The sequence below is a fragment of the Sorex fumeus genome, unplaced genomic scaffold, assembly GCF_029834395.1.
Source record: "Sorex fumeus unplaced genomic scaffold, SorFum_2.1 ptg000029l, whole genome shotgun sequence".
Classification (NCBI taxonomy): domain Eukaryota; kingdom Metazoa; phylum Chordata; class Mammalia; order Eulipotyphla; family Soricidae; genus Sorex; species Sorex fumeus.
Genome location: NW_026606086.1, coordinates 3,179,675 through 3,196,650, shown reverse-complemented (window position 1 = coordinate 3,196,650; position 16,976 = coordinate 3,179,675). Strand labels below are relative to the sequence as shown.

The 16,976-nt window shown below is 58.8% G+C and overlaps 1 protein-coding gene and 1 pseudogene across 1 annotated transcript; both read right to left on the bottom strand.

Annotated features, from left to right (window-relative positions):
• Positions 1-987: 987 nt before the first annotated feature.
• On the bottom strand, positions 988-10,897 carry LOC130024590 (CAP-Gly domain-containing linker protein 1-like; the record flags this gene model as incomplete). The annotated part of the gene is given in 9 exon segments (XM_056115301.1): positions 988-1,653; positions 2,053-2,110; positions 3,211-3,314; positions 3,670-3,689; positions 3,692-3,866; positions 7,349-7,571; positions 8,553-8,677; positions 9,630-10,171; positions 10,828-10,897. Coding segments are annotated over 9 exon segments (1,983 nt in total), but the record flags the coding sequence as incomplete, so codon positions are not given.
• Positions 10,898-11,477: 580 nt separating this feature from the next.
• LOC130024589 (vacuolar protein sorting-associated protein 33A-like) overlaps positions 11,478-16,976 on the bottom strand; it is a 31,722-nt pseudogene continuing 26,223 nt past the window's right edge.

Here is a 16,976-nt window from a genome sequence, read left to right as displayed (position 1 = left end):
CAGCCAAGGAGTCCTGAGTCCTGAAGGGAACTCCCAGGGATCTCGGGGCCCTTCTGTTATGTCTGTCAGTCCTGTCTACAAAACCCACAGCCCTTCCATCTTGGCCAACAGAGAAGTTTCTCCAACAAAGTGCCCAGCGCGGGGGGAGTGGGGGGCGGGTGAGGGCACGTCCCTGCCACCACAATCCTATAGGAGGAAAAGGGCATTTCTCGAGGGTCCTTGGTGAGAACTGCAGCTTCCTCGGCTTGGCCCAGATCTCACTGTCTCGTCCTTCCCCAGGGTCAGGGCTACCATGAGAGTCCATGCCTGTGGCCAGCAGGGGGCCATGCTGGAAGGCGGACTTGGCCCAAGCACCTGTTAGAGGCTGAAAGGGATGAAATCTCTGCAGGGCTGCGCGGGGGCTTGTGCTGCAGGGAGGGAGGGGCTGGCAATGAGAAATACCAAGATGGGCCACGTCACCAGCCTTGAGGGAGCTCAGAGGCTCAGAGGCATCGAGCACCAGCTGGGAACTGAGGCGCCTCAGGGAGAGGAGGGCAAAGCCCGTCACACGAGCAGGTGGTCAGCAAGGTCAGGGAAAGACCCTCGCGGCCTGACTCGAGTCCAAGTGTCTGGGCGAACTCGGCGAGTATGCAGCGGGCCCAAGAGGTGGGGGGCAGAGGTTTGCTCTAGGGGCTCCTATCTTGTTTTCTCACTGGCCTCGTGAAGAATTCTCTGTTTCAGAAAGACCTCAGACGGGCCCGATTAGCCGGGGCCAAGGCTAGCACGGCATCCAGGTGCTGGGGACCAATGACAACCCCCGAATCATGCCGACACCTTCTCAGTCCCCTCAGAGGGAACCGCACGGGACGTGACCGGGAGACCTGTCAGCACCAAGCCGGAACACGGCGGCGAGCAGACTGACACACAGCATGCAGGGAGCGAGCGTGGAAGTGGGCGAGGGCGCCCGAGTACCAACCTGCAGCTCTCGGCCCGCTTTGCATTCTCTAACTCCTGAATCTGCCGCTCAGCCACCTGGAGCTGCTGCCTGAGCTTCTCCATTCCCAATTGACCTTCGGAACTGGCCTTCCAGAGCCCATCGAGCTGCAAGAGCTTCTGCCGGGTGGCCTCCAGCTGTGCCGTGGCATTGGCCAGGGCCTGGGCTTGCTGACTACACACGGCCCGCAACCCGTCCAGGTGCTTTACCTTCGTCTCCGCCTCCTGCAGCTTGTTCAGGGCGTCCTCCATCTCCACCAGGTGCTGGTCCTCGATCTGCTCAAGCTTGGCCCGTGCGGCCTCCAGGCTGTTCTTCTGCTCCTGGGCCGTCCTGAACAGCCGCGACCTGAGCGTCTGCAGCTCGGAGGCGTGCGCTGCACGCTCAGCCGCCTGCTGGGCCTTCAGGCTCTCCACCTCCTGCTGGTACTCGAACTGTAGCCTCTCGATCTGCATCTTGAGCTCGGCCAGCTCGGCCGCCTCGGCGCCCACGCCCTGGCTCACGGATGCCTTCGGCTCGCCCATGGTCTGTTGGTGCGGGGAGATGGCCGTCTCCAGCTTGGACTTCCTCAGGGCGATCACGTCCGCGTTCTCCTTGTTGGCATGGTCCAGCTGGGTCCTCAGGCACTCGTTCTCCTTGGCGAGCTTCTCAGAGGCCACCTGCAGGGACTTCACCTCCTTCTGGTGGGAAAACAAAATTTCCATGATCTTAAAACAGGAAGGAAAAGAAGCAGAAATAGAAATTTTTCTTTTCCAAACTGACTCTTTGCTTCTTCTTGTTTTAAGGAAAAGCTTCCAAAAAATGGGGTTCTAATGGATTTGATTTGTGCTGCTCGACTGAAAATCAAAGCTGAGGCAAAGGCATAGACCCGACTGTCAGAATGAGAGAAAAACGCTCATCAAGAGCAGCCTCCAGCCCCAAGGAGCAGAGATGTGTCAGCCGGGCCTGCCAGGTGCATGAACCCAGGTATCCCTGTCTGATTCGGAGTCTCCAGCAGAAGTGGTCCCGGCAGGGTCGGCCAGGCCGCCCCGCATCCTTGCCTGCACCCTGCAAGCCTCCGGGACCTGCCCGGGCTTTACCTCCAGGTCGCCTTTGGTGATGGACTCCTCCTCGACTCGGAACTGGAGGTCTTCCACTTTCCTGTGGGGGAGAGGGAGACGTTGTGAGGGGCGTCACTGCTGCCCCCCATGAGGGCCACCATCTTGTAGATGCGCCTGACCCAGCCCCCGGCTCCACACACAGGAGGGCTGAGAGAGTCGGGGAGGGCCAGAGCGAGAGTACAGCAGGCAGGGCGTTTGTCTTGCACGTGGCCGACCCGGGTTCAATTCCCAGCATACCACTATGGACCCCGGAGCAATGCCTGGAGTAATTCCTGAGTGCCGAGGCAGGAGTAACCCCTGAGCATCACTGGGTTGACCCAAAAAGAAAAAAAAGAAAGTCAGCGAGTCCCCTCAGCTTCGAGCACTGGGTGGGACCCGCAGGCTACAGGAGGAAGCTAGGCCGAGCCAACGCCAGGTGCAGTGTCATATCAACCCTTTCTGCCTCGCAGCTAACAGAGGTGGTTAAAAACTGACCCGTGGCGCCTGCCAGTCCCTCCTAGCCAGCGTCTGTCCCCACATTGGGACAACAACTGAGCTCCTGGGGGAGAAGCAGCCAACGACTCGGGGTTGGGGGGGGGGCTCCCAGGGGACGTGTCGAGTCCGCATGTGGAGCTGAGGGGCTGAGCCAGGCACTAGCAGTGCCCCTGGGCACCACACTGCCGGGAGCCCATCTGAAAAGGCGGTCTCCGCCAGCACCCCTAGTCCAACTGTCTGTAGCCCAGCCTGAGCCCCGTGACTGTCTGTCTGCAGCCCGGCCTGAGCCCCGTGACTGTCTGTCTGCACCCCGGCCTGAGCAACACGTCCGTCTGTGTCCAGCCTAGCCTGAGCCCTGTCTGTCTGCTGTCGTGCCCCATGGGTACTGTGGGTTTCCTCCCGCCTGGGACTTAACCACAGGGACTCCCACAGGGCCCCACTGGGTTAGGACAGTTCCTTGCCACCCAGCACAGGCCTCCTGAATACCAGGCCAGGTGGACACAGCAGGGAGGGCCGGGGGTGGCTAGGCTCCACTGAGCTCCCCCCCCAGCCCTCCCGGTGAGGCCGCGCTCAGGACTGGGCACCCGTTGGTTTCTGGTTCTCACAGCCGTGGAAGGCCAGGAGTGCCCCACCCGAGGGAGCCCCCAGCTCCGGGCACGGCCTCACCTCTTCTCCTCCTCCAGCTGATTCAGCAGCTCCACCTTCTCCCAGTCGGTCGCTTCCAGCATGGCCCGCAGCTCGTCGTTCTTGGCCTCCAGCTCCAGGACGTGCTGTAGAGGCAACGGCGCGTGAGTGGCCTCGCCCGTCCCCAACAGCCCTCTCTGGGCTGGCACCGCCACCTGTCACCGCGGCATACTGAATGTATCTCCCACCTAAGCTGCGGCGTTTCTGGAAGGCCAGAGCGGAACCACACCACGAAAGCACCGGCGCGGACAACTCGGCACTCCCTAAACCCCCACGGGACGAGCAGAAGGAGCATGCAATCAAACCACGCGCCGGACGCCACCGCAACGACGGCAGACGGGGACCCACGGCCTCTGCCTGCACCGCCTGCACCAAGCTTGCGCCCAGCCTCTACCACAGGCTTCTCTCGGCCCCCGGCACTGCCGTCTGCACAGACGTCACCTGGTCGTGCCCGTCCCGGCCAGGGCCAGCTCCTGCTCTATCTCCCCCACGTGGCTCGTGGCCTTGGCCACCTCCGCCCGCTCTAGGTCCCACTCGGCCAGCAGCTTCTCAATGTGCTGCTGCTTCTCCTTCAGCGCCTCCTGGAGGGCGGTGGTGCCGGAGATCTTCTGCGCGTAGCGGGAGGAGGTTTCCAGCAACTGCAAAGAAAAAGAAACGTGAAGGGGACGGGGGCGGCCGACACGGGCATGCACACGGTGATCCTTGGCAAAGCACATGGAGCAGTGCTGCATTCTTGCATATGGGCCAGCGACTCTCAGCAGAAACGTCTTGAAACCTTCCTGAAGATCCTTGGACGGGACCTGGGCTCCACTGACCTCGGGCCTCGTGGGAATCCAGAGACTCTTCTGCAGAGCCCGAGGCAGCCCCCTCCACAGCCTGCTCTGGCCTGAGCTTCCTTAAGGCTGAGCCCTTGGCTTGAGCTTGAGGCCAGCTCCAGCATCTTCAGCCTTGCAGGTCCGTCAGGGTCTCCCTGGGCAGCCTGTCCCTTCTCTCTTCCTCTTCCTTCCAGCTCACCTCGCTCTCCCGGGCACCCGCCCCATGCCTGAATAGCAGTAACCAGAGACTCTTGTCTCTGGGAATGGCCCCGTGCCCACGAGGGTCACTGGGTGTGACCCTATAAAAGACCCCTGTGCCATCTGCCTTCGAAAATGGGGGATTAGAGGCTAGAATGATAAAGTTGCGGGAAAGGCGCTGGCCTTGCACGCCGCTGACCCGAGCTGGATAACAGGTACCCACCCCATAGGCTCCCGAGCCCACCAGGAGTGACTCCTGAGTGCAGAGTCCAGAGTAAGTCCTGAGTATTGCTGGGGTATGGCCAAAGTCCCGGAAAAAAAAGGAAAAAGTGGTGGGTGAGAATGTGTGAGGGCTCATGTCCAGCGAGCAGGACAGCAAGGGCAGCTCAGGGAAAGACCAAGCACAAAGGGAAGGAGAGAAGAGGCAAAGACAGTGAGGAGGGGAGGGGAGTGGGCTGAAGGGCTGCGGGGACCGGGGGTCCTGTCCGTTCTATCCTGGGCTCGTGGTCGCTCATGATCGCTCTGCAGACCCAGATCCCTCTCTGCACAACGGCCCCTGCAGGAGGGGACAAGGCGGGACCTGATCTTCATTCTTCGGGCACACGGTGGCGGGGGCTGCGGCGGGGGTGGCCAGAACTTCCGCTCCTTCTGCCCGGTCATCCCTGTTCCATCGCCCTGCTGCGGTCCAGCCGCAGGTTCTCTTGCCACTTCCCCGCATCATCTGAGCTGCTGCCAAACGCCTCCTGACCGACGGGCCCAGCAGGGCCCAGTCTGTCCTCTGCTGCTTTGCCTGCTGGGAGCTCTCGAGCCACCTGGTTCTGTCCGGAGAGCGGGATCATCCTTGCCTGTGCGTAAGGACTTGGCCGTGATTTCCCGATACACTTAAAGTATATCTGGTCCGATTAAATGCCCTCCCCAGGGCCAAAGGGTCTGTTTTGGGGGGGGGGGGGGGAGGTGCTTGCAGAGGTTCAAGATCCAGCACCGTCAGGAGTGACCCCACCCCCCAAGCAGAGAGCCAGGAATAAGCCCTGAGCACCCCTGGGTGTGGACCCAAAACCAAATAATAACTAAAATTTCTAGGAGCACACGAGCTCTCGGGCCAGCCATGTGCAGTGCTCTCGGGAACTGCAGTCAACTCGGATTTCAAGGGGTGGCTGGGAAGAGCTTGCCAGCCTTGGGGGTCTAACACCAAGACCCGGGCTCAACCCCCCTCCACCGGGAGCAGCCCCCAAGCACCACGCCTGGAGTCCCTGAGCACTGCCAGGTGAACCCCAAAGAGCAAAAATAAAAACTAGGAAAGGCGGGCAGCGGTGTTCCCTGAGCCTCCTGGCCTGAGCGGGTGGGGCAGTCCAGACGCACGCGCTTCCTGGGCCCGAGACAGCTCCCTGAGGAAACCAGCACAGGAGCGATGGGCTTCTTTCAGCCAACCATGGAGATGAGACTGTGAGGTTCAGGCCCGGAGCAGGGAGAAAGCAGGACCTCTGGCATGGGGGGAGGCGCGCACTGAGGGGTTGGGCAAGATCGGGGCCACGAGCTGAACTCAGGATGCTGATGCCAAAGCCTCTGCCCTGCGCGTGGTTTGTGAGGCCCCAGTCTCCATCCCAGCAAGCCCAGAACCTCTGTGGAAGCCTGGTACCTCAGAAGAGCAACTCAGCCAACAGACGAACAGGGAGGCCTCCACAGGGCAGGCACGAACCTGTGTGCATGTATGCGTGCATGTATGTTCCGGTGGGCATATCTACACGCACCTGTGTGCATGCGCGCGTTGTGTTTATGCATGTATGTGCCTGTGTGTGTATACCCATAAGCCTGTGTATATACGGTATGCACTACGTGTACATGTATGAGTGACTGTGTATGAACGCTTGTGTGTGCACTTATGGAATTATGTTGTCGAGGTATACTTCTGTGAAGTCACACAGAATCTTTCTATATTCCTGTCACAGACGCTAACGGTGATGTTCAGTTTAGGAGTGAGCTCCACCCTGCATAAAGATATGCAAGGCAGGGGCCAAAGAGCTGGAGAGCGAAGCCCCAGCGCTGCCCAGGCTCAATCCCGGAGGCCCACCAGGAATAATCCCGAGCACTGAGCTCTGCCAAGTGTGACCCCAAAACAGAACAAAACAAGATAGCGGGGGGAGGCTGGAGATACGTCTCAGGCGTAGGGCTCTTGCTTGGAGGTGGGAGGCACCGGCAAAACCCCAGCACTGCAAACGGCCCCTTGAAGCACTGTAGGGTATGGCCCACAGTCAAGCAGAAAAACAAAACCAAATTCCACAAATGGGCTGGCTCGCGAGGGAAGGAGAGGGGCTTCTGAGTCTGCTCTCCTCCTAAATGGTGAGGCGAAGGGAAGGAGGAGTCGGACGTGAGGTTGCAGGTGGGGCAGGGAAACCTGGTGGTGGTCGAGCAAGACAGGACTGGCCCCAGGCCTGTGCCCACGGCGCATGGCCTCCTGGCTCCCGTTCCCGTGTCATCTGTTTTGTATCTTCCGTTGCACACACACTCACTCCCTCCTCTTCTGCATCGAGGGTCAATGCACGGAGCAGAGACAGCGGCAGGAAGCGCAGCCCCCAGCAAAGCCAGCCCCACGGGACACCCTCTCCATCGTGGGCCCGTTTCCCTGTGGACAATATCTCAGGGCACCCTTGCATATTCAGACACACTTTAGTGTTTATGACTCAGATAGACGTGAGGGGAGAAGCCACGAGGCCCCAGCTGTGACTTGCGGCCCCGCAATGGACAGAAGTCGAGGCCACTCTGCATGTCGACAGGAGTGCAGAGGGACAGGAGGGAGCAGGGAGAGACGGAGAGAGCAAAGAAGCAAGACGAAACGCCAAGAGTTCCCCAGAGTTTCTGGGCCCAGCTCTGACCCTCAGGCGCCCCCTTCAGCTACCCCACTTCATCCCTAAGGCGGCCTGAGGCCAGAGAGGAGCCCTGAGCACCCGAGGAAAGGCCTGTCCCTGCTCCTGTCACAGGTGGTGGCTGGCAAGCCACTCGACTCCCACCGGGAGCTGCTCAGCCCACGTGCTCCTGCTCTGCCTCTCGCCCCTGGGGCTGTGGGAGTCTGTGGGGGCCCGAGCACCCCGCAGTGGTAGGGGGCTGCTTACTAGTCCCGTGCGGCCGGGCCTGCTGCTCACGGATGAGGCCCCAGAACTGACGGAGCTGAACGAGGAGGCCGAAGGGATGCGCTTCAGGCTGGCGGGGGTGGTGGCCATCACACGCCTCACGGCGGCCACCTTGCCCTTGGCCGGGGTCATCGACGGGAAGCCGATCTTGGTGACTTTGTGAATGGGAGCAAACAAGCCATACTTGGGCTGACACTGGAAGTACCTGCGGACAACGAGGAGGAGGGGACAAAAACACCTTCGGCAAGAGACACAAGCGCCGACCCAGAAGTCCACTGAGTCCCACAGTCTCACACCCCCACAAACGAACACGCTCGCACAGCCCCACATGCCCACACACTCACACCACGACAAACACACTCACACACGCACCCCAAACAACACTCCCACACTCTCACACTCCCACCCCAACAAACACATTCACACTCACACCCCAACCAACACTCCCACATTTCCAAAGTGCCACACTCACACTCCCCAACAAACATCATACCCTCCACCAGCCCACACTCACACACACTCACAACCCAACAAATACACACACACCCCAACCAACATTCCCACACATAAATACCACAACCAACACACACACTCACACCCCAACCAACACTCCCATACTCTCACACTCCCACCCCATCAAACACACACACTCACACCCCACCGACACTCCCACACCCACACACACTCACACCCCAACCAACACTCCCACACACCCACAACCCCACAGTCACACACACGCACACCCCAACCAACACTTGCACGCTCTCAAACCAACACTGACACGCTCTCATTCCCCCACAAACACGCTCACACCCCCACCAACACTCTCATGCCCACGCCCCCACCAACACTCTCACAGCCCCACACTCACACGCTCACATACACACTCCCTCATACATTCACACCCACACTCGCTCGCATGCCGCCCACCCCCACCACGCAAACCAAGGGCGATTCCAAGCAGCCTCCCCGGCATCTGAAGGGTGACAGCAGGCCCGGGGGGTTCCTGCGGCCCGAGCACAGCTGCATATGGGGGCCCCAGGCTGTCCCCACATCCCTGCAGGGTCCCCGAGTGCCACCGGAAGTGGCCCCGCCTAAGAATCAAGTGAAGTGGCCTGCAGTCCCCTCAGCGCCTCCCTGGCACCGTGCATGGCCCCAGGCTGTCTGGGGGGGAAGGAGGACCCACCTCGTTCCGGCCACGGCACCATCGTTCTTGCCCAGTGGCTTGTCCAGCTCTACGCCGCACCAATCCCCCTTGGCGAAGTCCGTCTCCCCGAGGAAGCGCACCACACCGGCCTCCATGCCTCCCACCTGCCAGAGGGATGGAGGGACGTGGGTCAGGCACCCTGGACTGCACACAGCGCCCCCACCCCCGCAAACGAACATTCTGGCTTCAGAGTCGGGATTTCCTGAAGAAACCCCAAAGGTCAAAGTGCCATTTCCCCCCGCAACCCCTACAGGGTGAGCAGACGCTGCTGCTCAGTGTCCATGCAAGGCAGCGGCATTCACACCCACTCGCTGTCACCGGTGGCCTGGCTGACCACACCCCCGGGAATCTCTGACCCAGGCCAGCCACCTGGTGTGGCGAGGGAGTCGCTGCCCGGTGGGTGTGGGAGCGGAGCACTGGCAACCCCACCGCTGGAGAACAATTAAGCCAGAAACCAGCTAAAGGAAAATGACTGTTCTCGTATCTTAGCAGAGTTCGATTTTCCAGTTCTCCTTCACTATGCCTTGGCTTGACGCTTGGCTCCCGGGACACAGAGTAAAACAGAATCCCAGCGCTGGACACTGACGGGAATGCTGATAAACAGGGCTGGAGCACCGGGGGAAGGGCACTGGCTTTGTGTGCGACCACCCTGTGACGCCCCAAGCAAAAACATCGAAAACCAGAGAAATAGAACTGATTTCCAACTTTGTTCATTGTTTTTTTTAAAGTCACGGTCAGAGGGCTCGGGGCTTACTCTTGGCTTGGTGCTCAGGGATCACTCCGGGATGTGCTTGGGGGACTGTACATGGGACCAAGACTTAAACCCCGGGTCAGAGGCGTGCAAAGCATGACCCCTCCCCACGGCATGACCCCTCCACCCTGTTTTGGCTAAACTGGTAAAACTGGCAGCATCCCCGCACGCATCCATCATGCTGGAAACTGCAGGACCAGGCGTCCCGGCTGCTCGTGCTTCCACCCAAACCGCGAGTCTGGAGGAGCTGATGGACCAGACAGGCGAATGGACAGCCACCCGCGACCGCTGCCCTCGGCACTCACCAGCACCCGGTCCCCGAGCTTCAGCTCCCGCTCCTCTTTCTTGAGGGAGCCGGTCTCAGAGAGGTTGGAGATGAACTCGCTGGCCGTCCTGGTCAGGCTGCAGATGTGAGGGGTGGCCAGTGCCTCCTTCGCGGGGGGCTGGGGCACCTTCGGGGTGCCGGCAGGGGCCGGGGAGGCCGACAGGGTCGGTGTGGCACAGGCGGCAGGCGCTGGCTGCCGGCAGTTGGTCTCATCGTCGGCCTGCAAGCTCCTACTCAGCTTGGACGGCCGGGTGAAGATGCCCTTCAGCGGCTCACACTGGAAGTAGCGCACACCCGCCACCGAGCCGTCGTTCTTGCCGATGGGCTCGTCCAAGACGATCCCGGCCCACTGACCAGGGGCAAACTGGGTCTCCCCGAGGAACTGGATGAATCCAGGCTTGTTCCCGTTCACCCAGACTCGTTCCCCAACCTGGAAGTCGCCCACAAACTCCTCCGGCATCTCCGAGGAGGGGGCGCTGGGGGTTTTCTCCCCAGGCATGGTCTTCTCAACGGGAGCAGCCGCTGGAACAGCAGAAAGGGTCAGAAGGGTCAGAAGGGACAGGAAGGGCCTGTGCAGGTCCAGTTAATGTGTGGTTGGGGGGAAGGGACACCCAGCAGTGCTCAGGGCTACTCCCAGCCAATGACGGGGGCTGCTTGTGGCGAAGCCTGGCCGGGCCAGCCGTGAAGGGGACGTGCTCACCTACCGCAGCATCCCAGGCTGCAGTCATAATTTGGGCAGCTCAGGGGAAATCTTTGGACACACCCCGTGATGCTACGGACAAAGCCAGGTGAAAGCTTGAACCCAGTGTCTTATTTCTGCTGTGTCCACTGGCCCATCTTCTTTTTCTTTTGGGGGGGGGGGAGCACCCCAGTCAGTGCTCAGGGCCTATTTCTGGTTCTCCGCTCAGGGTCACTCATGGTGAGGTTGAGGGTGGAGAGTCACATGGGGTGCCAATTGCCCTCCCCACTGTACTGCAGTTAGGATGGAACGTGTTGGTCACATCAGCTGTCATTGGTTGCCGTGACACTAAACTCACAGAACGTGACACTCGTGTGTGAGAGCTGTCCCCAGAGCCACGGACGTGTCTACAGCTCAGGGAGCCCTTCCCGGGCGAGGACTCGGGATGGGGTTCCCGGGTGGGAATGAGTCTCCGTTGGCCTGGGCTGAGCGCACTTACCGGCCGAGGGTGCCTTCAGGGCCCAGCTCCCATGCTTGAGGATCTTGGTGGGGGCCTTCAGCCCGCTGGGCCTCAGCAGACTCGTGGTCAGGCGGTCAGACGCTGCCGCGGCCACTACCAGGCCCCGACCATCGAGCCCACTGTGGGGCCTTCTGAGGCACACTCGTTCTCAGGACTAAATCTCTGAAGAGCAGAGGAGAGAGTCTGTCTCAGGCGAGCGACCACAGCAGCTTCCGGAGCCCAGAGAGCTGCCAGTCTGGCACTCGCCACCCCGAGTGCGACCCCCAGTCTCCCGCACAGCCCCCTGAGCCCACCAAGTGTCATTCCTGCGCAAAAACTCAATCCAAAACAGACAAACAAACAACTGCAGATTCGGGGCCAGAGAGCAGAGGGGACAGGTACTAGCCCTGCGGGCAGCTGACCCTCGCGCCCTCCCTGCCATCACTCCCACCACCAAACACATTCAGGAGCCAGAAATCATCCCTGAGCACCGCGAGTGTCACTGACCACCTCCCCGTCCAGACACTGACGAGCCGGCAGGCGACTCAGCAGTGATGGCTGGTCTTGTGTGTGCGTGTGTGCGTATGTACATGTGTGAGAGGCCCGGGGTTACACACAGAAGCTAAGGCAAGCAACAGGCACACTTTTTTCTATGGGCTGAGAACTGCAAGGGAAAAGAGCCCAGCAATACTGCGCCAAAGGGGGGCTGGAGAGCGATTGCACAGTGGGAAGGGCATTTGCCTTGCACGCGGCCGACCCAGGTTCGATTCCCAGCATCCCATATGGTCCTCTAAGCACTGCCAGGAGTGATTCCCGAGTGCAGACCCAGGAGTAAACACTGTGCATCACCAGGTGTGACCCAAAAAGAAAAAAAAAATGCGCCAAAGGGAAGCAAAGGAGTTTTCGGCGTTTCCTTCATTCCTTGTGACGCTGCCCAGGTTGGATAACCACAAGCCAATATTAACTCCATTTCTTAACCCACAGAACTGAGGCAGACAGGTAGATGGGGGAAGCGTCCCCATGGCAATGGAACTCCGAGAAAGTCAACAAAAGCTTCATGGCCACCAAAAGACCACCTGAGGGCACGGGACCCAAGTTCTGGTCAAAATTAACCCACATTAGGAGGCCCAGAGCAGGCTGGACCCCCAGAGGGAATAGGAACAAAGGCCAGGAAAGGAATTTCTAAGAGGACCATGAACCACTCAACTCTACCCTCTTGGCAACCACCCTAGCAACGGACTCTAGGTAGCTAGAAACTCCCACCAGGGGCAGCCTGGGGAAATCCCTTCTAGGCACCTTGAACCAAGAGAGAGCGCTCATGTGTGCCCGAGCCCTGGTACTGCTCTTGCCTACGAGGTCGGTCATGTCACGGGCTTCTCCCCTCCTGAGGTGTGGACTTTCGGGCCGAATGCAACCTAGCCCAAGACCCCGGGAAGGGCGAGTGGGCGTCCTGGGGCTGGCGGGGCTCATCACGCTCAGCAGTGCCAGCGCTCCAGCCAGTCCCGGGTGAGTGACATCTCCTCTGCTTCTCATCAGCCCCCGATGAGGGCCCACTGACTTCAGAGTCATTCCATATTTCAATAGAGAAGTCCGCAAGGGGCAGAGAGGCAGGACAGTGGGGAGGGCACTTGCCTTATATCCAGTTGTCCTGGGCTGGATCTCCGTCAGCACAGGGATATTAGCCGGCCAGGGTCACCCCTGGGCACAGCCAGGTATGGCCACCACACCCCACCCCACCCCACCCCACCCCCAAAAATATATATATAACTACTCAAAAATCTTAAACTAACTAAAGATTCAAAACTATCATACACTAAAGAACTGTTAGAGAAAAAAGCCGCCTGCACGCGGGCAGAAAGCCCAGAGACTCAGATTCACCTGTGTCACACTGCACTCGCAGCTTCAGTACTGAGCTCTGCCAAACAGGCTCGTGCCAGTCTCGTGGAGAGACTGAAAATGGCAGTTGGAGTCTAGAGTGTTCTGAGGTAGAACTAGAATTCAGCAAGGAGGAGGGCATCATGGGTCATTCTTAAAGGGGCAGGCGCCACCCTTCGTGACGCCAGTGTCTGGCTGAGGCTCCGGAGGGCTGCCCTGCAGACGTCAGCACTACATGGCCAACGAGCCTCTGGTCCCTGCGGGGCCCAGTTCTGGATCCCCGGGCCCTGTGAAAGTGGTTTCAGAAAACTTTTGACAAATGTTTGTCAGTTACAGATCTCCAACTGACGTCATTCAGCATCCCCCGAGTAGGACCTGGACCCAGTGACCCTGCCCAGGTCCCTCCTCAGGAGCCGGGCCAGGAAATCTGTGAGCCGGGGGGGGGGGGGGGGAGCAGGGGGGCAGAGCGACAGGGCAGAGGCCCTGAGCCCGACCCTGACAGCCCTACTCTCTGTGACCCCAGTGCTGTGAGCAACACCGGCCGCACCGTGGCCAGGGAGTTGCCCAGCCCAATAAGGCCTGAGAGCTGTACAGAGGAGTATGGCCTGGCCTGCTCCGGATGGGAGCACAAGCTGAATGAGTGCGGGTCCCCTCGAGGATGAGTGAGCAGGAACTGGGGAGTGGGGGGGAGGTGGGGAGGGCGGAGTGACCTAACCTGGGGGCTGAGGACGGGACATCTGACGGTGCTCAGGGCTGAATCTGATCCAGTCATGGGAGCTCATCCTGGCAGGACCTGGGTGGGAAGGGACGTACAGGGTGGGGTGGGGTCAGCCACAGGCAAGGCAGGCTCCTTGGCCCTGGGCTACCCTTCCGGGCAAGGATACCTATTTTCTTTCTTTCCTTTTGTTTTTTGGGACACTCGGCAGTGTTCAGGGTTACTCCTGGCTCTGCACTCGGAATCACTCCTGGCGGTGCTCAGGGGACCTATGGGGTCAGCCATGCACCAGGCAAGCGCCAAGTCTTCATGTCAAGGTGCCCACGAAACACAGTGTGCAACAAGGGACTCTGCAGAGAACGTCAGGGCCAGCAAACACTACGTGGAAATCAATCAATTCTGAAAAAACACAAAAAGATGCAAAAGGAGGGGCTGGAGTGAGAGCACAGTGGGGAGGGGTTTGCCTTGCTCACGGCTGACCAAGATTCGATCACCAGTCCTGAGCACTGCCAGGAGTAATTCCTGAGTGCCACGTCCGGCGCTGCGGGGCAGAGCCAGGGGAGGGCCGTCAGGGTGAAATCAGCACTCGAGTCACACAGGGTTCGTCATTCAGGAGATGGCATGAATGCGTGCGTTTATTCAGAGCATAAGTACAGACTTAAGTATGTTTCCACAGCCCACCCAAAAGAAGGAAAGGGGATGGGACGTGGGAAAGTGGATGGGACAATCAGCAGAGCCATGCACTGTTGGTCAGCCACCTGGTGACCCTTTCGGCATAATGCTATTGGTCAGAACGACCTGCTTTTATATAGCTTTGACATAACTGCAAAGATTGTGCTGTTCCTCATACATCATTTACAAATCATTTACGAGGGTGCATTTTCCCCAAACTGAAACCTCCTGTACTGGGAAGTTGCCCAGCTTTGAGCAGGACAAAGGGGGAATGAAAAATGAAGCATTCTTTTACTTGGTCAGTAGGCAACACTGAGCATCACTGAGTGTGACCCAAAAAGCCAAAAAAAATAGAGAAAAAAAACAGCGCAAAAGAAAATGTGTTTGAGCCTCACTGTCTCCCTGAGACTTGAGCACTCAATGCTGTGTGTGAGCCTAGTAGAGTCTCCGGCCTGAATAAGCCCCCACCCCCCCCCACCCCCATGCTCCTGTGTTTGGACCCTGACCCTAAATCCTGTGATGGGACCACGTGTGTCCATGACAAAGACGCTAGCAGGCTCACGCCCTGGAACGTCCCTGCTTCACACAGGCGTGGCACACGGGGCCTGGCCTGCTAGCGGCCGGCAGTGATTCGGCAGGAAGCAGAAGTGTGAGCCTGAACGTGGGTCAAGTCCGTTCCTTCAGCTTGGAGGGGAGGAATGTACGAGAGGGGGTTTTGAGCACTGCCTCACAAGCATGAGGTCCTGAATCCAAGCCCCCGGGGTCAACCGTGCACCTGGCACAAAGCTGGCACAAACCCGGCAGCTCTGCTGTCCCAGCACCACGCAGGAAGGGGGGTGACCCCAGGGGGAGGGCCACTGAGAGAGGAGGGGGACACCACAGAAAGGAGGAGAGAACACAGGGCAGGAGTTGAGGGCTGCAGGGCCGGGAGCACCGGGCAGAGAGCAGCCCTGGGGAGCAGGAGGACACGCGGGCGCCCTTGTCACTGGCCACTCGAGGCAGTCGCACAAGCTGTGTGCAGACCCACGAGGCTGACAGGGCGCCAGGGACGGGGAAACCCCAGCAAGGATTTTTCTTTAAGTTTTGGGCCTTGGGGCCAGAAGTCTAGTGCAGCGGGGAGGGCATTTGCCTTGCACACAACTGACCCGGGTTCAATCCCGGCATCCCATAGGGACCCCCGAGCACCTCCAGGAATAAGTCCTGAGTGCAGAGCCAGGAGTGACCCCGGAGCACGTCCAGGTGTGACCCAAAAACAAAACAACAGCAGAGCAAGCCGAATGGCACGGAAGCTCTGAGCCACGGAAACGCCGAGGTTGGTGCCCACTCGCCCCCGCCCCCCGCCTGGCCAGGCCTGCCTGCGATCAAGGTGCCCCAGTGTCTCCAGACAGGATCTGCCTCAGCGGCTCGGTGCGTTATCTCAGCCTATCACCCAGCTCGACTGGGATTGACTCTGGTTATCTCCTTGACTGGTTATCTTGGGCATCTCAGGGGCCAGCCGCCAATCTCCGTCCTCCTACCTGGCCAGGGCGGGATCAGGTGTCAGCAGCTGGGCCCTGAACACCCCACCTGCCCGTCCAAACACAACGCGAGCCCAAAGACCAGGCTCGCCCCCAACTCGTAGGACACGACCAAGCTTTGGGCCCCGGAGAGCACTGGGTCGAGGAGGGGTCCCAGAGATCCCCAAATCTCCCTTGATCGACGGCCTGGCCCAGCAATCTGCATCAACCACCGGGCCCAAGCTCTTTGCTTTCCTTCTGCTTGCTCAGCGAAACTTGGAGGGGAGGAACTCCAAACTTTTTTTTTTTTTTTTGCTTTTTGGGTCACACCTGACGATGCACAAGGGTTACTCCTGGCTCTGCACTCACAGGGGTTACTCCTGGCTCTGCACTCAGGAGTTACTCCTGGCATTGCTCAGGGGAACATATGGATGCTGGGACTCGAACCCAGGTTGGCCACGTGAAAGGAAAATGCCCTACCCGCTGTGCTATCTCTCCAGCCCCGGAACTCCGAACCTTATATAGAAAACAATGTATTTCACAATGCCATTTCAGCCATTCTGATTGTTGGGGGGTAAATTCTAAGCAATCATGGTGCATCTTTTGTCGAAATAATGAATGTAATCAATGTAGAGAAGAGTTAGTCAGAAATCATTTGCCTCGTAGGCATTGGGTGGGTGGGAGGTGGGGTATATTGGGGTTCTTGGTGGTGAAAAATGAGTACTCGTGAAGGGTGAAGAAGACGGTGTTTGATCATTGTATGACCGAGACTTAAATCTGAAAGCTTTGTAACTTTTCCCACAGTGATTCAATAAATAAATATAAGAAGAAGAAAGAAAGAAAGAAAGAAAGAAAGAAAGAAAGAAAGAAAGGAATTTATGGAAAAAAAAGTAAGTTGGAGTTCATGCCCAATTCAATCAGCTAATCAGTGGCTAAATAAATAGCAGTACTCCTACATAAAAACACAAACCATCAAACAAAAATCACTGTACCTGTGAGGCGAGTGCATCAGCAGCCTGATGGCGCCTCCACACTTCCAGATACCCCAAAATTGCTGTTGTGCCTTTGGCCAGACCCCAAAAACTTGGGGCAAAGTTTACCTAGAAAGTAAATGGCCAAAAGTTAGGAATGTGGGAAACACACCCACAAATCACCTCCGGCTCAGCTAGATCATTGGAGGCATGGCCTCTCTGGGTCCTGATTGAACTGCTTAATGGCCATGATCCCAGAGACTCAGAAACAAATCTCGAAACCCAGTGGCTTTTGGCAGAAATGCGTCTGGTCCCTGCAGTGCTGGGCCCACGGTTTCATGCCTTGGCCTGTTCCCTCTGGTGGCCCGGTGGCCGCCATCCTCCAGAGGCCACTGGACAGTCAGGCTTGGGACCTCAGTG